Raw genomic sequence first — 21314 nt, forward strand, 5'->3', positions numbered from 1 at the left:
AGAGAGAATTAGAGATAGAAAGAGTGGGCATGGGGAGAGTACCAGAGCACCCCAGACCAAGAACCAGCATGCGAGAGGGTGGATCATGATAACTGAGATATGAAGTGAACACCTCTAACTATGAGCTCAGTCCATGCCGGGTATCTAGTAAGCGCTACCCGAATGTTTATTTGACGAATAAATGGAATGAATTAATGAATTCTTGTGTGCCTGTTTGCAGGATACAAGGGGATTTCAGGAAAACCTGGTGAAATCTAATGGACTAGGCTAGGGGCGTTCAACTGTCCACAGAGAAACTTGAAAAGGGGGGCGGGGAATCCACAGAATAACCTCATCTCCCCCTCTCCCAACCAGCCCACAGAGTGAAAAATTAAAATTCAGCCTCACCTAGAGCCGGAGACGCCATTGCCGTCATGGGGCCGGTGGGATCCAGCTGAAATCCGCTCATCATGAACTGGGCGTCGGAGGCGGGGCTGTCCATCTTGAGGTTGGGCAGACTCATGTTCTGGGCCAGGTAGTACTGGTAGAGCTCTGCCTCGGCCGGGGAGGGCAGGGCCCCCAGGCCCAGGTGCCGGTTGTGTTGCATCTGGGTCATATTCTGCTGAAGCAGCATCATATTGTGCATGTGCTTCTCACTGGTCATGTGGATGCGGAGGTTCCTGGCCACGTTTGTCTCATAGTCGCACACCTCACACCGCCAGGTGGGCTTGGTTTTTGGTTTGGTGGGGGAGGGGGCCCCGCAGGTACTGCCAATGTTCGCGGCCGCAGCCGCGGCCACCGCAGCCGCGGCCGCCGCCCCGGCGGTGTGACTGAAGACTTGCTCTCCCCCTCCGTTCTGCAGGTTCTGCATGTTGTTCAGATGCTTGTCAGACTGCATATGAATACTGAGGTTGCCTTTGGTAGTAGTAGAGTAGTTGCAGACCTCACAGCGGAAAGGCTTGTAACCACACGTGTAGCTCTCGCCTCGTGCCAACCGCGGGTGAGGCTGCCCACTCTTGCAGTAGACGCACGAGCCGCCAGGCTCCGGGTGCTTCTCCTTCATGTGCGCCTCAAGCGTCTGCTGGTACTTATAGTGCCAATTGCACTTGGGACACTTGAGCGTCTTACACGAGTTACGAGAATGCATCATGGTCATGTGCCCCCCCAGGGAGCGCGAGGAGCCCAGGACCGTGTCGCACTTGGGGCACTCCACGCCACTCCCCGAGGGGCACTCCCCCGCCCCAAGCTCACAGAGGGTTCCAGCGTGCTGGTGATGGGGGAGGAAGCCCCCATCGTCCCCCTCTGCGCTTTCATTTGGTTCTGGTGCTGCAGCACTGTCTTTACTGGCACTTTCATCAATGAAGTCCAACCTCCTGCTGCCCTCTGCCACACTGGCCCTGACACCCTCGCTGTTAAAGCTTAACCGATTCCTCCTGTTTGCACCATCAAAGACAACAAAGGAAGAAGCAGAATTAGAACTAGTAGAAGCTGCGCTCCTCGACAAAGTCTGGAGCATGTTAGGCATTAAGGGAGAGTTAGAAATGCTTTGGTTTGAGAGAGCAAGGTCATTTTTGTTGCTGCCACCTGCCATGGCCCCAGACTCCTCATGGGGCCGGTCCTCCAACTCCTCCTCCAACTCGCCTGGAAAGAGTCCTTTGCAACCCTCATCTTCCTCCTCCTCCTCCTCCTCCTCCTCATCTTCCTCTTCCTCCTCCTCCTCCTCTGCATCTTCCTCTTCCTCCTCTTCCTCCTCCTCCACGTCCTCGGCTGGCTCCGCCTTCTCTGAGAGGCTATCCCGGTCACCCACTTCTTGCTTCTCACCCTCTGCCACCCCAGGGTCCTTGCCCTCTGAGGATTTGGCAGGACTGGAAGCCAGGGGGCCCAGGGGGACTGAGGTAATTGGGGTCTTCAGAGCCGAGCTGGTCAGCCCACCAAGGTTCAAGAGGGTCCCGGGTGTCAAGAGGCCTGACTGGGGCTGCTCTGCGGCACTGGCCGAAGAGCCCTGGAGCACCTCCTCCCCTTCCATCCGAATGCCGCTAAATTTACCATAAAAGCTGTGTCCGGGGCCTATGAGGTTAGCTGCAGAAACTAAGGGGTGTTGAAAGTTTTTGGTTTTTGGTTCCAGAAAACTTACAAGGGGTTCCTTGTCTTTGCCTATTCCTTGGATGATAGCGGAAATGTTCTTATTACTAAGAATTTTCCTCTCTTCTTCACTCAGGGTCATTCGATGGTCATGCACCGCATGGGTCACAAACGAGCGGACGTATCCAAAGGAGAGCTTACACAAGAAACACATGAGAATGGGCTTCCTCTTCCCATAGAGCACAAAGCCGTCAAACTTGGACAGGTCCACATTGTTGGGGACATCTTTGGATACACAGGAGCTTTTGGCAGAACCATCGCTGTTCAGGTAATCCTTGTTGCTTTTATGTCGCACATCAAAAACGCGGAAGCTGTGCAGGACGGGGCTGATGCCCGTCAGGGCTGAGGTATTGGGGAAGGACTGGTCTGAGCCCTCAAACCATTTCCCGAAGGATGAGGCTATGTGGAAAGTATTGATGATCTGTGGGTAGACTGGTGCAGCGGAAGAGGGCTCCCCCTGTTTACCCCCAGCACTGGGGAGAGAGTTCAGAAAGAGCGACGGGAGAGCCCCACTGCCGCTGCTACAGGCTCCCCCACTTTGGATCAACTGGCTGACACTTTCGACAATGTATGCCGAGCCATCTGGCTGGTAGACTATCTCTCCAGCTAGATTCTCCACATCACTCTCCTCATCACCCTCCTCACTGGTGTCACTCCCACTTTCCTCCCTCAGGGGAAGAGGGGGGCGGGCGCTGGGGCAGTGGTGCTCCATATAGGTCTGTAAACTGGCAAAGGAGGCCGAGCATTCGTTGCAGCTGACCTCTTTGCTAGCGGGCTCAGCGGTGGGGCCAGCCGGGTTGGTGCTGTCCGGGATGCGCTCATTGAAGGGGGCCCTCAGGCTGTCTAGGGGCCCGTGGTTTTCTGTGGTGGACTGCTCCATACTACTGGGTTTGTCAGGGAGGTGGGTGCTGTTGAGTTCAGTCCATTGCTGGTGCTGAGGGATACTACACCCATTGTCCTTCCCAGGGATGACAGGCGAGTCACAGCCTTCCATGGTAAGGCCTGCATGGAGCTTTCATTGCACCCAGTACGGTTCGGACCTGAAGAGAGCAGAGAGGGGGAGAGGAGAGAGAGAGAGAGAAAGAGAGAAAGAGAGAAAAGGAAGAGAGAAAGGAAAGATGTTAGGAGGGCAAAGGCTAAGATTCCACACAGAGCACTTTTAAGATGTTTCTAACTATACCCAATATAGTAGCTAAATCTCACAGAATAGGCCTAGAGAGGAGCAAAGATCCTAATAAACCCCAAAACCACAACGTCCGAAGGCGATAATAACAGGGCATGTTCCTACAGGTGTCCATGCTGTGATAAGTAGTCAAGGGTCCAAGGAAAGAAATACAAGAAATGACTGTTTCTGCTTCCATTACCCCCCTGAAGATCGCCCCCAAAAGAATTTCAATTCTTTAGGGACATACTGTTAGTGGAAGAGCCAGATGATAAGCACTAGCAGAGGAAAAAAGACTTCATTCATTCAAACCCCAAATCAAAAGCTAATAGGAATAAAAGCTCACTCATCACTAGTCGAAAAACAAAATATTTCAATCAAGGAAGTCAAGAATGAGATTTTGTGTATATGGATGATCCCCAGAAATCAAAGTACTTTCGGCTAACTGATTTAAAATGATTTTTAATATCCACCTTTCTACATTAAAGTCTTACCGATGTGTCTAGGTACAGGACACCTTACTTAAGTGCTCTCTACTTACTTAGCTCTGTAGGCAGCTACCTAATTCAAACTCAACAACTTTGTGATCCCTCATTTTCTCAAAACCACATTAGCCCTGGCCCCATTTACCAAATGGGAAAACCGAGGCACCAAACTGAACCAATTGCTAGATGACATTCTGCCCTTTCCTGTCTGTCCATCCCTGATGTCTTCACCAGACCACATCTTCTAAAATGTACATAACTGAAGTATGAAACATTTGAGAAGGATGAAATGTTCACATTTCTGGAGAGAACATACTACCGTCTAATTGGTGACGCCCCTTTCTCGACTGTATACATCCCTGCATTCTTAGTGAAAAACTTTGATTCAGACATCCTGGTATCATTTGGCTGCTTTTCTGTCGAGAGTCTTTACTGACCCAGAGACACCAGCTGTGCTTAGCAATCATTCGGTTCCACACCTGCCTCTCAGTTCTCATACAATAACCAGGCAGCTGTCCTTCAACCCCGAGGCTTTTCCATTTCAGAGAGGAAAGTATCATTGAAGTGAATTTGCCCTTTGAGAGACATGCATCCCTAGGGAGAGCAGCATCAGATTTCCCTCCATCACTCCATCTCTCCTATGGCATCCACATCACAGGTGCATTTATTCACTAGCCACAGTGCTCCTGCGAGCAACTACTCCTAGCACAGACCTGATCTCTTTAACCCAGAGATTCCAAGTCACTGCTTCCACAGCACTCTTGCCCCTCCCTCCCTGGGTACAAGTGCATATCATCTCATTCATCCCCAGAAGAGGAAAGTTGTGGGGGGAGTCTTGGAGTGATTTGTGGGGACTCTGGGTTGGTTGGAGTGGTTGGTTTTTTTGGGTGACTTGTGTGTGTGTGTGTGTGTGTGTGTGTGTGTGTGGTTTTATTCCCCCTTCATTTTTTCAAATCCTGGTCCTAGCCTATAGAGTAAGCCAACAGCTCCCCCTCGGGAAAGGATTGGGAACACAGTTTAAAAGTCTCTAGGGAAAGAACTTCTTTTGCAATAAAGTGACAGGCTTTATTTATCTAAACACACACATGCACAGAGCCGCCACGCCTATTTATTGGAGCTCTCTCCAGCTCCAAGACGACAAAAGATCATTGTCTCTTGTAAAAAGACATCACACTGTTCCTGGTTTTAAACAGGGATACTCTCTGATCAAAAGAGAAATCCAAGGGAAGAACGAATTCCTTCTAACAAGGCTCAACTCTGGTGCAAGTGAGGAGCTGGAGGGTGACTCCCTTTCAGCACGGACGTGATTGGCTGAAAGGCCCTTGATTGACAACTCGAGCCCAAAAGGTTGGTAGGGCTGAAGGGGTGGGAGGGTTAACAGCCTGATTGTAAAATCAATGTCATAAATGCTTGGTAAGTTACAGGAACATGCGGGAAAGGGAGGCCAGGATTGATAAAGGAGTGCGGCTTTGATGCTGCACTGGGGACTTGTTTATTGACAGGAAAGCCAATCTCCTCTCCAGGCCAGGCCAGGCCAGAGAAACCTGCAAGCGTTTACCAATTAATTGGTGGGCTTTTCTTCCTCTGCTTCTCTTCTCCTCCCCCTCGACAAACTGTCCGGTGAAAGAGCTATGAGTTTAAAAATATTGCCCTGGTAGAAGAACCCCTCCAAACATCTTATCGCTTCCTCCCCAGTCTCCCCCCCTCCCCACCTCTGCTTCCTCTTTTTAGGACAGATCTGTGGACATCTGGGAATACAGCCTCTTCCCAAGGCTGTCAAGTTTTTATCTGGGTACATCCAGCACCTAACATGGCACACAGAGACACCAGGAGACATCACAAGGGTTGGCTGAATTGCATTAAGAACAGAAGAAAACAAGTTCTTCCAACTTGGATTAGCTACATGATAGTTCCAACAGTCACCAGCCCTAAAATAGTGTGATGCTGTGATATCCAAGAATCCCAGCATCGTTGGGAGCCACTGTTCCAAGTTAGCTCAAAACTTTGGAGGGAATGCTCCCATGTGGGGTTCCAAACTATCAAATCTGCAACTTTTTGTAACATCTGCACCACTTAGAGAAAACTAGTTATCTAAGTTAACAGGCAGGTGGCATTATTTCAATACTATTTGTATTCTTGGGGGGGGGGGGGGAAGGGAGATTGTGAGAAGTATAGGGTATGGGGAGGGGAGACGGAGACTATCATCTGATGCCAACACCTTTGCGCCTCTAACACTTTCCCATCCTCTCCCTCATCCCACAGGCTCTCTTGGCTCTCCTGCTCTGTTCATCAGCCAGTCAATAAGACAAAGGTAGTTCTTACTTAAGGAGGCAGGAGTCAACTCGTCAGGTCGATCAGCACTCTGTCTGTAAACACGGTTTCCCGTAAAATCAATGATCTTCAGTTACAGAGAGCAGTCTGAGAACCCAAAGAGTCCCTGGGCTTCCACCGGCTACACAGTCAGCTGGAGTTAACAGCCCCTTTTGTTCAACCACTCCTCCGGCCTCTTAGCCCCTTTTCTCTCCTTTCATTACCTTTCGTTTCACTCCTTCATTACAATCTCTCGGCCCGCTTCTTTTCCTTTAAAGCCTCCCCTACTCCAGAACACTTGTCAAAACCAAAAAAGACTTGAGTGTGGTAAGTTAGAGCATAGAGCGTGCATCATTTACACAGGACCAGGCCCTTACATCTATATACCTCCAAAGGTACCACCTGCAGAAAAGTCCTCAAGAACAGCAAACAGATCTGTCTCCCCAAAACAGGACCTAATATCTTCACCCAGAAAGAGCCTCCCTGTGGCATTTCTAGTTTCCTTGGATACTACCTGCCTGCTCAATGCATTTTTAGCAAATATCAGTCTTTACTTTTCACTCATCTGATATCTGGGACCACAAGACAACATCTACCACCTTGTTTACTCCCCAATATAGCCAATCCATACTCCTAAAATTGATACAGTTAGGAAGTCTTTCTTGCTCAGCAAATGACAAAACCCAAAGAGTCAGGGGGCTTTTGAAATGCAACATTAAGCATTTTGGATAGCTTTCTTAAAAAATGTTCAAATACAGAAGCACAAGGAAATGAAGAATGGTAGAGGGAAAGGGATTGGGGGGCTGGGGTGGGGGGAGCAGTTAGTCCTGCTGTTGCCCAGGCATCCTGAGAATTAAATATGAACAGTCGCAGTGTGTAATTTTAAATTGTTAATTAGCGCAGGGTTAATTAGGCGGTCCTTTCACAAGAGGTTGTTTGGCAGTAAACCAAGACTGGAAGCAATGGGAAGGAAGGAAAAACAAAGGGAAGAGAGACAGTGAGAAACGGTCCCCTCTGTTAATAACCCATGTGGCATCATGAAGGGAAAAAAAAAAAAGAGCTAAACAGGCAGGAAAGAAATTTCTCAACTGTTTCTCAAGGAAAGAACCCCTGAGGTTCCATCTATTAAAAATGCTCCTCTCCTGGGAAGCCTCCCTCCCAGCATCAGCACTCTGGCATCCAAGTGCTCGTCCTGGAAGCAGAAAATGGGCTCAACAGCACCCAGTGGATATTTCTCTACATTGCAAGGTTACGCAGAGTTGGCAGTCTCTAACACACACACGTGTAGTCAAGTAACCGGAAATGCCGAGCCCTGAAAAAGGGAAATGCTGGCCACTCCAGAGTTCCCAATTCTGCATCCTAGAAGCAGGCGTCTGAGCTTAGGAGAGTGAGTATATGTGCAGGGGGGAGAAGAACCTGGGCTGGGGAGGGCATGATGACAACAGGGCATCCTCCCTCAGCCAAGAGAAAGGCACTCCCAAGAATGATGCTAAAGAAGACGCCTGAATTTGTGAAAAAGGGGAAAGCTGCGCTCTCTGCTATGTTCTACTAACACAGCTTCCAACCTGTCAGCCTTCTCCTCTATTTAAGCTGTTGATGTGGTGGCTAGAGAGGGGGTCCTTAAATCAAGATGACCCCAGTTCAGGTCCCATCACCCTGGGCAAATCACTTAACTGATGAGTGCCCCTCCCCACACCCAGGCAACAGTTTAAGACTAAAAGTTGCAGAGTAGAATTGCTTCCTTCACCAATGAAATCACAACAAATGTTGCTCAAGATAAGCTCATTTCGTTGGGGAAGAATATGCCACCATGGTGCATGCTTTTGAAATGGAGAGGCATCAGGTAGACAGAGCATTTATTAAGTGCTCAGTATGGGCCAGGCACTGTGCTAAGCACTGGAGATACAAGGAAGCAATCCTTATATTCCAACAGGGGAAGACAACATATGAAAGGGGGATGAAAGCAGGGGATAACCCACAGAGGCAAAGGTGGTAGCCTAGGGAGGCATAGGGACAAAGAGAGGATTGCAAAAAAAAAAAAAAAAATGGGCTAGATGTGTACAGAGACTGAAAGAAGACCCATGTGTTCCTTCCTCTCGGCCCTTCCCTGCCTCGCCCCAATCCATGCTGAGTCAAGAGACTTATAGGAAAGCCCACCACCGGCAGTGTGGGTTGGCTTCCTGAAGAGGCTTTATGGGAGGCCAAGGACAAGAGTCACAATGGATAAAAAGATGTGAATGACTTGGATGGGCACCACTGGAGGGAGAACCCAAATTGATAAAACCAAAGTTCCATCAGGGTACCCAAGCAGGTCTCCATATCCAAGGCCAGCAGTAAGGTTACGGTAGAAAGATCATGGCATTTAGAGACAGAAGAGTCCCAGCTCTGCCATTTACCAGTTGTGTGACTTTGGCCAAATCACTTCACTTCTCTGAAGTCCAACTTCCTCCTTGTAAAAAGGTAAAGTAGTGATCCTTGTCTCCTTCCTCATAGGGCTGTTGTGATGAAAACAACTTGTTAACCTTAAAAGTCCTCGGTGGGCAAAGGCAGTCTAGCAGCTTACAGGTGGGTATCTCCCCCTTTGGAATGGCTGAGTTAAATACCATTCTGAATTGGGCAGAATTCCAAGAAATTCAACAACGCTGACAGGCATTTCCCTGAGACACTATTATGCATCTGAATTTGAACAGCATATTTCATTAAATAAATGACAACCAGCCCCTGTTCTAATAAGGAGGTGCTCCCATATGATGATAACTACATGAAAGGGGGTCAGGTACCACCACAGAAAGAATGAATTTCCTTGATTCTGCAAAGCATGAGTGAAATGAAATCCACTGAAGAAATGAAGAAGGCCATGATGTCTCTGAATTAAGCTAACCGAACAGATTCTGAGAACTACAAGCTCACCCAAGGGGAGACAAATCATTTTCACTCACTGGTTCAATTCTGTGGGCACCCTGTGAAGGCATCAATTCTGTGCCCCAAATGGAGATGAGTAATAAAAATGCTTTGAGGATTTCAAAGCACTTTACGTATATTATCTTGTGTGATACCCAAAACCCCACTCCCTGTGACATAGGTGCCATGACAATTGTTCTATTTTCACAGATGGGATAAGGTTCAGAAAAGTTAATGCACCTACGTTTGTACAAGCCAGATTTGAACCCAGGGACTTCTGCTCCAAACCTCGCCCCCTACCCACTTCCTCATTCTGCTTGACTATTGCTTAGCACATTGCTACTGCATACTATCAGCATCACACAATCTGGAGGTAAAATCCAATCCCACTGGCCAAGGTTTTCCACCAAGTCTGCACATGTATTCCTTTAATGGGGCACAGCCAGAAAACACATGCATGATTTAGCAGCTTCTTCATGCTAAGGAAGAGCTGCTGAAGAAAGAGTTGAAATGTCCAGGCCCACGGGCCTCCTGTTGGCTAATCATTTCATCTGTGCTATTTACAGCACAAACATAAATCAGTCTGGAAGTGAAAACTGCTTGCTCAGTCCGTTCTGGGAGGAATCGGCAACAACCTCAACATTGTGGTTAAAGCACTGTCATGGAGAAGAGGAGGAAGCAGAGAGATCAAAAGCAGAAGTGGGCTGAGCAGACGGCTCTGGGCACTGCGAGATGAGCCAATAGGTGGTGACATGACCTCCATCACCACCCTGCCCCTGCACACATGATAAAAGTTTTAGAACTACCCAAATGAAAGCTCAATTATTACAATATTCAATTACAAACAAGGTCACTCTGCTATCCTAGAGTCTGCCCACAGCGCTCTTGAAGCAATTACCTACCTCCACACCCCAAAGTCTAAGGAGACGCTCTCTCACCTTCCCCGGCTGCTCCCCTCACCCCCATTTAAACTCCCTACTGACCCTAAGTGGGCTGCCCCAGGAGCCCCCTCATCGAATGGCACGGTTCCCCCTCAGGCACCTCCAGCTGGACATCCTTCGCCCTTGCACATCTTCCCATGCTCTCACTCCATTACTCCTTTTCCCACCCCTATACCAAGGCCCTGAATCACTCGATCTTGCCCACTTCATCCATGGAATCGGCATCCCTGAATTTGAGTGGGAAGGCTCAGTGACTAAACAGTCCAAATCATACTTGAAAAATAATCCCCTCCATCTCTTCCCTGGGCAGCTAGGTGATGCAGTGGATAGAGCACTAGACCTGGAGTCAGGAAAACCGGAGTTCAAATCCGGCCTCTAAGACTTACTAGCTGTGTGACCCTGAGCAAGTCGTTTCACTGTTTGCCTCAGTTTCCTCACTTGTAAAATGATCTAGAGAAGGAAATGACAAACCACTCCAGTATCTTTGCCAAGAAAACCCCACATGAGGTCACAAAGAGTTGGACACAACAGAAAAAACAACTGAACAACAAAACCTCTTACCCTACAAGTAGTCACCCAGTCTTTGCCTGAAGACCTCCAGTGAGAGTGAACCCACTTCCCATCCACACCCCCAGGGATCTTATTCCAAATTTGGACGGTTCTAATTATAAGATATTTTTCCTTACATCAAGTCATTTCAAGTTGGTAGGCATGTATTAAGCACCTACTATGTGCCAGGCGCTATACTAAGAGTTGGTCAAACCTACCTTTGCCGCTTTGCAATTTCTACTCACAGCTCCTGGCTCTGCCCTCTAGGGGCAATCAGAACAAAGCTAATCCCACTTCCCCATGACAGCCCTTCAGATATAGGAAGACAACTGTCCCCAACAAAAAGTCTACTCTTTTGCTGGCTAAACACATACAATTCCTTAAGCTGATCTGCCTCTGGCATGAATTCACAGCTCTTCCCCATCCTGGCTGCCTTCTTCTGGACAGTCTTTGTTTATCAACATCCTACCTGAAACATGGCACAGACAACTGAACACAAGACTCCAGATCGAGTCTGACCAGGTCAGAGAACCCCAGGACCACCATCTCCCCAGATTATCTGCCCCTCTTAAGGCAGCCTAAGGGATCCTACTCCCTTTCTAGAGGGCCGTATCAGGATGCTGACTCACAGTGCACTTGAATTCACTGAAGTCCCTCCCCTTGCAGGCCCCCCACCACCTCTTTCAGATGAACTGCTGCCTAACTTCATGGCCAAATCCTGCTTCTGAACCCAACACAACATACTACTGCCTGGCACAGGTTTCTCCATCTTTTTCACCAGAATAGCATGAGAGACCTGATCAGGTGTTTTGATAAAATCTGGGTAAGTTCCAGCTACGGCAATCCCTTGATCTACTAGTCTAGTAACCTTGTTTTAAGAAATAAAAATAAAAAAGTCTGGGATTTTATTGGGCAGTTAGGTGGCGCAATAGATAAAGTGCTGGGCCTGGAGTCAGGAAGACTCATCTTTGTGAGTTCAAATCCGGCCTCAGACATTTACTAGCTGTGTGACCCTGGGCAAGTCACCTAACCCTGTTTGTCTTAGTTTCTCATCTATAAAATGAGCAGAAGAAGGAAATGGCAAACCACTCCAGTATCTTCCAAGAAAACCCCAAATAGGGTCACAAAGAATCAGACATAACTGAACAACAACACAAGGATTTCTCCGGGAATTCAATCAAGCTCACTGTCCTACAGTTTGCAGGCTCCATTCCCTTGCCTTCTTTGAAAACTGGGGCACTGGCCCTCCTCCAACGCTCTGGTATGTGCCCATTGTTCATGATCTGTCAAATATCACCAATAGTGGCTCAGTGACCCTCTACCATGCCTTTTCCATCAGTGCCAGAGGAGCCTGGCAACTTGAATTCTTCAAAGGCAGGAATGTGCTTTCTTACTCTCCACTGACTTATCTGGGGTATTAACTCCCTAGTAGTCATTTGTGGCCTGCCTTCCCTAGTCCAAAAATCATTCTGCTTATCAGAGAAAACAAAATCAAAATAAGGATTAGGCAGCTCAGTCTTCTGCTGGTTGTTATTGTCCCATTTACCCCGAGCAAGGGCTCTTTCAATTCTTTAATGTATCATTCTCAAATTTATTTTCTCTGTCTCTGTCTCTCTCTGCACTCTCTCCTCTCCTCTCTGTCTGTCTCTAACTCCCTCTCCTTCCCGGTCCCAACCTTTTGGTTGTCTACATCTTCCTATCACGACTGACCCTCTTCTTACAGGAATTTACAATGGTTTTTGTCCTCATCCTATTACCTGCCCTCCTTTTGCTCTCTACACAAGTCTTTTAAAAAATGTAAATTGTCTAATCCATTCCCATAGGGCTCTTCAGACAACTTCTCTTTTCCCTTTTCCTTGGAATTGTTTCTCTTTGTGACTACAATATGTCACTCACGGGAGCCATCCTTCCCTACAGAGTTGGCTTCCCTAGAAGAATTTTAATTCATGGTATCCTAACTAGCCTTTCTCTACAACCAGTGAAATCTATGCTCCTCCCGCCCCACCCCCCCCAGGGAATTTTTTTGGCTCATATCCGATTATGCCCTGTTTTTGTGAGATGGAGCGGTTGTTTTCCTCTAAGGGTGCCATCATGTCCATCCCAGCAAGCAATTCCTTTTTGTTGGTGAGAATCAGTTTGGGGTTGGGAGAGCCTGCATGTGCATCCTTTTTAGTTTCTCCACCCTTTGAGGGATGAATTCTTATTTGGGTGTATTATTATATAATGTTATATATTATAATCATACATTATTACAATTGATGTGATATTGTTATATTATTTTTATTATGTTATTTTATGTACTTGTTTTGTTTATTATATTTACTTATTTTATATTATATATTATTGATATATTAATTACATATAATTATATATTATATATCTTACTCTGCTCTTTCTATAAAGTATGACTGTGGAGATCTGGGAAACTGACATACTACTCATTACCACTCCATACTCTCTGGGCCAGGATTATGATCTGTTTCCCAAACTCCTCATCTATTCATATTCTGCCCAGGTGGTCTGTAGTATATTCCAGTGATCAAAAAAAAAAATGCTTCTATTTCTGCTTCCATTAATCTTCATGCCTTCCCCCGCCCCTGGCTTGTACATCAGTACCTTCACAATACACAATGAGACTTCATTAGCTAGGTGCCCCAGTGAATGGGGTACTTCAGGAAGACTCATCTGTGTGAGTTCAAATCTGGCCTCAGACTCTTTCTAGCTGTGTTGACCCTAGGCAAGTCATCGAACCTCGTTTGCCTCAGTTTGCTCATCTGTCAAATGAGTTGGAAAAGGAAATGGCAAACCACTTCAGTATTTTTGCCAAGAAAATCCCAAATGGGGTCACTGAGAGCTGGACAGGTCTGAAACAACTAAGCAACAACTTCTCCATTAAATCTCTTCCCCATCCTTAAAACCTTCTTTACCTATAAGGATTCTATCCAACAAGCTCTCCTTTCCAAAGCCCTATTCCAGTGACTGGTCTCGGTGACACTTACATGAGGTCAAATGTGCCTCTCAATTAGAATCTCTAGTTCATCTTGCTTGCTGCCCGTACGCTGTACATTTGTAATAGACATCTGCATCCACCTACGGACTCCATTACTGGCTCCTTTCTAGGATTTTGTTCTCCTGTGAATCTCTGGTAGACTGGTAGTCTTAGCTATTTGATTTTCTCCCTTTCTTCTAATCTATTAATATTCTTTTGGCTAAACAGTATCTTCGTCCAACCCCATCCCAGAATCTGAAGTCAAGGATGTCCTCTCAAGTAGGCAGGACTCACTCAACTTCTTGACCATAACACTGGGCCCTGGGTCTCCCCTGATTTCTCTTTTCCCACTACAGAAATGCAGGGTATTCCTGAAAGAAAATCCAAATTGTGCTCATCTGATCCCTTAAATATAGCCATTGTATGTATAGTCATTGTAGCTTAAACTTGACCCTTGGTGACCCTTTTTTCCTTTGGTTATTCCACTCAATCTTCTTCTCCTTTTCATTCGATAAATACTTTTTGCCTTCCACATCATGCGAAAGACTGAGATCACCTAGCCCTAGTTCACCTCCCTTTCTAGGTTGGTAGTCCATCTACTTTCTTCCTCTTTACTCTGGTAGATCACTGCCCCTATATTCATCCTTTGGTCCTTCCCTCTCATTAAAAACAAAACAAAACAAAACAAAGCATGGGGCAGCTAGGTGGTGCAGTGGATAGAGCACTGGCCCTCGATTCAGGAGGACCTGAGTTCAAATCCAGCCTCAGACACATAACATTTACTAGCTGTGTGACCTTGGGCAAGTCACTTAACCCCACTGCCCAGTCAAAAAAAAAAATAACAATAAAAAATAAAAATTAAAAATGGCGGTGATATCAAACAAAAGACAAAAACAAAAAACAAAAAAACAAACATTTCTCTTCTCTTTATAAAAATTAACACTGTCAACTTTTCTAGATGCTATCTATCCCTTCCATTCAGTGGGACTTTATCTTCCTTCCCTTCCTCCCTCACCAGAGGCTTCCTTCAACCCCTCTCAGATCCCCTTTAAGTCAGTGGTTTTACTACCTACCAATCTCTGTCCTTCCTATCACTTCCTAACTCCTCACAGGTGTGGTCCAGATTCCTGCTACCTTCGTTTTTAAGCTACCAATTCCTTCTTTAACAACTTTACGTTGGGCTTCCACTCCCACTGGTCTTCTGATGATGCTTCCTCCAAGGCCAAGGCATTCCTGCTAGACAAATATGATGACCTTTTTCTCAATCTTCATTCTCCTCCATCTCTCTTCAAAACTAGTAGCAATCTACTTCTTCCTGAAACTTACTCTCCATTTTGCTTTCTTACTACTACTTCCTGGTTTTTCCTCTTCCTGTATTTTTGAACCCTTCCTTTTCTATCTCTTTCTCTTCCTCTGGCTTCTGAACTAAGGGTATCCTCCAAGACTGCCCTTAGCCTTCTGCTTTTTTTTCCCTCTCTACTTGCTTAGTGAGCTCATCTATTAGCATGGTTTCAGCTCTTCCATCTATTTGGATGACTCCCAAATCTTCATCTCCACCCTGACCTCATACCTAATACTTTGTCTCTTATCATCAATCAATCAATAAGCATTTATTAAATGCCCACTATGTGCAAGGAACTCAATTACAAATACAAAAAGGAGCCGGCATTCTACTGGGGTTGGGGTGGGGGCCAACAGTCACCATTTACAGATAAGGAGATACAGAATATCCTTCCTCTCCAACCTTTTCCTCTTCCTTGGTACCCTATTTCTATCCCAATCTTCCTGATTTCTTGTGCTGATTTATCTTGTATGTAGCTTGCTTACACATAGCTTTTTGCATGTTGTCTCTCCCATTAGATTGTGAGCTTCTTTAAAGCAGGGACAATCTTTTTTTTTTGCCTTTTTTTTGTGAGGCACATAGTAGGCACTTAATAAATGTTCACTGAATGACTAACCAATTTTCTAGTCTTCCCAGACAGAATGCTTAAAATCACCTGATTTTTCCCCTGATTTCATCTGTAAAATATCAAGTCCTTATGATATTCACAATTCTACTCCCACTGCCACTACACCCCTGGTCCAAGTCCTTACCACCTTATCACCAGGCCATTCTGACTGCTACTTAGATGACCAACCTTTCAGTCTCTCCCTAGTCTAATTCATCATGTAGATGGAAATAGAAAGTATTTATTAAGCTTTACTATGTTCCAGGCACAAAGTATACCTTTACCTTCTAAAATACCCCTTTTACAAAAGCCAGAGGCATAGCTTGTGTGACCATATGATTTCTTTGAGTCTCAGTTTCCTCATCGGTAAAATGGGAATAACAGCTACTGTATCCACCTTAAGGCTACATGTAAAGGTCAAACAAGATAAAGCAGTTAGAGCACTTAGAAGAGATAACAGTTGATATTGATATAGAGTTTCATAAATCTTTATGTACCATATAAATGTCAGCCATCATTATCACTACACGAATTAATCTTTGGGGACTATCTCTTAGAAAGGGTTTCAATACATTTTCTTGGTCAAAAGTAGGAAGATGAGTCAGCTAGACCTCTGGAATTCTTATGAGACACTTCCAAATCAGCAGAAAATTGTATTTGTATAATATGTGTAATTGCTGTTATTTAAAGGCCTCTTCAACTGGGGAGAAAGTTGAACTTGTATGCCAGCTCTACTAGGGACATATTCAAGAGGGATCTGGGACAAGAGAGGAAGTATGCCACACATTCCTCGGTTCTTACATAATTATTGTGATGAGGATTATTATCATCACCAATAGCTGATATTTACATAGCATTTAATGGTTACAAAAATTAAAGATACTTGATCTCATGATTCTCTTTCCCCTATTTTTCATCCTTTAATAGTCCCCAGAATGGTGATAAAGACAATATAACAACCACTCTATGCCCTGAGAGATGGCCTTTGTGAGTTGCCATAGGACTAAAGATTCATCGTCTTGTGACTCTTCTGGTAATGAACTGGCCCTAACATGGAAAGTAGTCCACTGCCAGCTGCATACCTGAAGCCTTTCCAACCAACCTGCCAAAGCTAACGCTGGAAAGGCCCGGGCTCATCGGCTCATCAGCTTTGGGAGCTCAAGGTCACCCCAATGCCATGCCATGCCGCAGCATTAGTGTGCTTCCCATGTGGCCCTTACATTCCTCTAGCCAGTAAGCCCCTTTAATTTCTTTAAAGAGTTGTAAGGCAATAAGTTCTAAGTGTAAGGATCACTGGACTTGGAGTCAAGGGAACTGAATTCTGGCTCAGATAATTATCAGTGAAGATGCCCATTCTTTGTACTGTTCTTGTCAATGGAGGAAAAGTCCTCTAGAGAAACAGTTTGCCATTGGGCCCCTTAAAGAGTTCTACGACCTTGGCCAACCTTTCTTTTCCTCACCTGTAAAACTGAGGATACTTTCTGTAAGGCCTATCTCAGAGTCGCAAGCAAAGTATTTTATAAACAAAACACTAGGTAAATGAGGTATTATTATTATTTGGCGATTAACAGGGAAAAATAACCAGCAGAATATAAGGTGAGAGATGACTTTGGGCAAAGGAAGGGTTCACTCAGCAGGCAACTTCAAAATGACCCTCTTTGTAAAACCAGCAGGAAGAAAACTACACATAGGGCTCACCATTGGCAGCTCACTCTGGCACAGGGTTCCGGAATTGGCACAGTGACAACACAAACATGGGTTGCCTTGTGAAGGCTCATTAATAGGGCAAAACACACACACACACACACACACACACACACACACATCAGTACAGCAAGTTCTTCAGATCTTCATTAGCTTATTAGCATAAACAGCTTTTCAAGCAACAGGGAACAAAAGGACATGCTAAACAAAACGAGTGGAAGCCTAAGGCTGAGTCACGGGCATGGAAATACAGAGGGTCATCACTTGAAAAGGCACAACCTTGTACACAGCATCTCCCACATGCCTCCAGAACAGACTTTCAAAGCTCTAGCCCTTCTATCATTGCTTCCAACTCCCTTCAAGTTTCACCTCATTAGCTCCTACTCCAAAGTCATCCTTGGGATACCTAGATCATCTAAACAATTCCTTTCCCCACCCCCATGAGTCCTTAAAAGATTTGGAAAATCTTCTCTTCCCAAATTCTGGAGACAGAGTTAACTCAGGTTTCTATTACTCTCTCTGCCACAATGTGAAAAAAAAAAATTATCAAAGATTTTGAAGGTAGACCACAGGCCACTGTTTCTGTTAAGACTCAGGTTCCTATCAGAAATGCTTCCAGAAATTAAATTAAATGTTTTCCAATTATGATAACCAAGTTTGGCCCTGGAGAAGAGATGAGAAGATGGAGCACCCTTCCTTCTTTAGAAGTGGGAGTGGGGAGGTAGGGGGAATGGCACACTATGGGTGTGAAACACTACATATAGTGCCAAATTTGGTTGATAGGTTGATTCATTTTGCTAAACTGCTTCCCCTCCCTCTCCCCCACTTTCATCTCTGTTACAAGGGGCAGCTTACTGGGTAGGGAAAGGGATATATTTGGGAAAGAAGCAATGAAAAAAAAAATGACAAAAAAAAAAAGAAAGAAAGAAAGGCTTCCAGATCCCAGAATCTTATAATCAATTGTACTGACTACACATTTCCCATGGTAATTAGGATGCCCAGTATTTGCACTGTTTCTTTCAATCAAGGAAAAATACCAGTGAGAAATATTTAGCTTTGGGCCCCTTAAAAAGAGTTGCTCAAGTACTTAAGCCAGAGAACAAAATAAAGTTCCTCGAAGGTCTAAGATCTGAAGAACTGAAGAGTTAATATTTCCCTAACCTCAAGAAAAGAAATGGATCCTCCATTTTAAACCATGCACACAAGACAGTTCTGATAAGATCTCTAATGACAATAAATTTGGTTCAATACTCCATATTGGAATTAAGGGGTCTTTGCATTAATTATGCTTTAAAGTCACCTATTCAAATGCTACTTAGACCTAACAACTTAGTTTGGAAACTAGCATCCCTACATATTTTCCTTTAATGACTTCCTGCACACCCTGGTCTCAGGAGAAAATTGCTGGTTCAAGTCATAAAATTTGATCAATTTCGATCAAGATCCTGTGGTGAATGTCTAAAATAAGAAAAGCTGGGCTCATAGGCTGATCATACAGGGAGAGACAGAGACATGTTACACACTGAAAAAGAAATGGGTTTCCCTACTTGGGACTCTACTTCCTTCCACATGCTACCCTAAAACCTTCCTCTGAGCAATTCCAATCTCAGGTAGCTTAGAAACAGGATAAAGGCTTCAGCAATTGTTCCTACAAGTTCTACAAAGATTCAAAGCTAAGACAGAAAGAACTCTGACCAGCCAACCAGGACAATTTCACTTCCATTTTTAAAGGCTCCTTTTCCTGCTGCTTATCCAAAAACTCCACACTACAATCAAAGCCAATGGAGCAGCCCGATTTTGTTGGGAGAGATGGGAGAGAAGAGGGAAGGAGAATCCCATTTCTCAGCATCACTATCCTCTCACCAACTCTTGCCTAGATAACTCTAATAGAATTCCTTCTGGTCTCCTTGGCTCTTCAAATCTTCCCCACCCATCATGGCCAGCATAATCTAAAAGTAGAGTTCCGATTCACTTTTGCAAGCATTTGCCGAGCATTAAGCAATCAACAAGTATTTATTAAGTGCCTACTATAGGTCAGGCACAGCACTAACCCCCGGTGAATACAATGAATGAAGCAATTCTTACTAGCAAGGAGTTTTCACTCTACTGGTAAGGAGTACATCGATAATTAAATACAAAACACCAAGTAACCGGGAGGTGGGAAGAGATCATACTAACAACTAAAAAATACAAATGCAGATATTCAATATATTATTCCTCTGCTCAAAAAACTTTAATGGTCACCCAGCATCCTAGAGGAAATAAATAGTAACAACTTCTTAGCATGGCATCAAGACCCCCCCCCACACTACAGCCTCAATCGACTTTTCCTTCTTCTCCATCAAGTACCCTACACTCTTGCCAGACTAGACGACCCGGTATTCCTCAAACATTCAATTCAACAAGCTTTTCAACGTATCGATGGTATTTGCTCCTGGGCCTTGGCTCCTGCTTTCTTCACAACTAGGAAATTCTTTCATTTTCCTCATTTCTGCCTGTCACAATTCTACTCATCCTTCAAGTCCTACCTCACATGCAGTATACTCCTCCAATGTCCTACTGACTTGCAGCTATGCAAGAGTATGGCAGCTTCCCCATTCAATGTGAATCATTTATCGAGCACCCTGTATGTTTCAAACACCGTGCTAGCGAAACACTAGTAGAAATAGCATTTTATTCTTCGTATTGTTCTAATGACTCTCATGGATATTGAATCCTAACTCACCAGTGGACCACAAAGGCTCGGCAAATTAAAGATTAATGATATTTTGGACGGCCCGAACCTAATCTTTGAGAAACAGGAGAGGAAACTACCACACCCTCTTCAGTGTTTCTATCTGACGCAACAGTAGGCTTGAGGAACCACTGATCTGACCCAGTGTAACAATACCTTGGACCACAAGGTTTAGGACGTTCATATTAGTTTGTTGTTATTGGTCAGTCATGCCCGACTCTTCATGACCTCATCTGGGGTTTTCTTGGCAGAGATACTGGAGTGGTTTGTCATTTCCTTCACTAGCTCATTTTTACTGATGAGAAAACTGAGGCAAACAGGGTTAAGTGACTTGTCCAGGGTCACACAGCTAGGAAGTGTCCGAGGCCACATTTGATCTCAGGTCTTCCTGACTCCAGGGCTGGCACTCTATCCACAATGGTGCCACCTAGCTGCCCCTCAGATTGGTTACCAATGACTTAATTTCTCTGGGTTTCTGAGATTAGTATACTTGATGGGGTTTTCCACTTCCACCGTATTCTAAGCTTCTTAAAATGTTTTCCTCCCTTTGGCTTCCTGCGCATCTCCCTCTCAAAGATGTTCTCTTATGCCCGTCGAACAGAGTATCCCCAAGGCAGTCGCCATCCCCAGCCAGCCAACCACTGGAGAACTACAAGGATGTGGGGACAGTCCCCAGACTCCACCTCAAGCAGGCAGTTCACCATTTTCCCTTGGCCTCACTTAAGATCCCTGCTGTGGATGGCCCTGTACTAAGGGTGACACACAGATTAAATTCCAAAAGCCCAGTCCTGCTCTTGGAAGCTGACATTCCAAATACCAGTCAGGGAGACTAGCAGGCCTGTTCCAGAGCAGAGTCCTCGGGTCAGGCCAGAGCCGCAGTCATTCTCCTGCCTTCTCTTTTCATCTTCTGCCCTACCTCGCCTCTTCAAGACAAGTCCCAGACTGGACCAAGAGAGCAGCAGAAGAACCTGTGTCCCTCTCTTTCGCACGGTGTCATGACTACAAGCAGAGGGCCTGACAAGGAAAAGCCACGTGAAGATGAGTTTCTAGCACACGCATAACATTGATCCTGGCACAGATGCTTCAAGAGATGCTCACAAAACGTCAAGGTACTAAGCAAACAGAAGAGAGAAAATGTGATGGGGTAGAAAAGAGAAAAGGGGGGACAGGGCTGATAAAAAGGAATCTCTGGCCTTCCTTAGGTATTCACTAACTGGCCCTCTTTGCCTCTAGGATGGAAAGTGTTACTCAGCTGCATGGCCTCTTGCTAATTGTGGGTTTTTATTTTTATTTCCTATTACCCTCTTGCACGCCTGATGAGATTATTTTACCGGAACTGACACAGCTGGAAGCAGCAGGCATACGTGGAGCCTCGGAGGAGGTGATGCAATTTCATTTTCATTGATCAGAAATCAGCAGGGCAGTAAGTGATGGGAAATTCCATTAGAAGAAAACTCACAGGCCACGAG

The 21314-nt window shown here is 45.4% G+C and overlaps 1 protein-coding gene across 2 annotated transcripts in view; it reads right to left on the bottom strand.

Annotated features, from left to right (window-relative positions):
- The window catches only part of ZFHX3 (zinc finger homeobox 3), a 308538-nt gene that overhangs the window by 200413 nt on the left and 86811 nt on the right, over positions 1-21314 (bottom strand). For both annotated transcript variants that reach the window (XM_027847585.1, XM_027847584.1), the window contains exon 2: positions 388-3161. In XM_027847585.1, coding sequence (XP_027703386.1) covers positions 388-3115 — 2728 coding nt within the window. In that variant the 5' untranslated portion in view covers positions 3116-3161. The remainder of the gene's footprint in view (positions 1-387; positions 3162-21314) is intronic.

The sequence above is a fragment of the Vombatus ursinus genome, unplaced genomic scaffold (genome assembly GCF_900497805.2).
Source record: "Vombatus ursinus unplaced genomic scaffold, bare-nosed wombat genome assembly UNPS02005286.1, whole genome shotgun sequence".
NCBI classification, from domain to species: Eukaryota; Metazoa; Chordata; class Mammalia; order Diprotodontia; family Vombatidae; genus Vombatus; species Vombatus ursinus.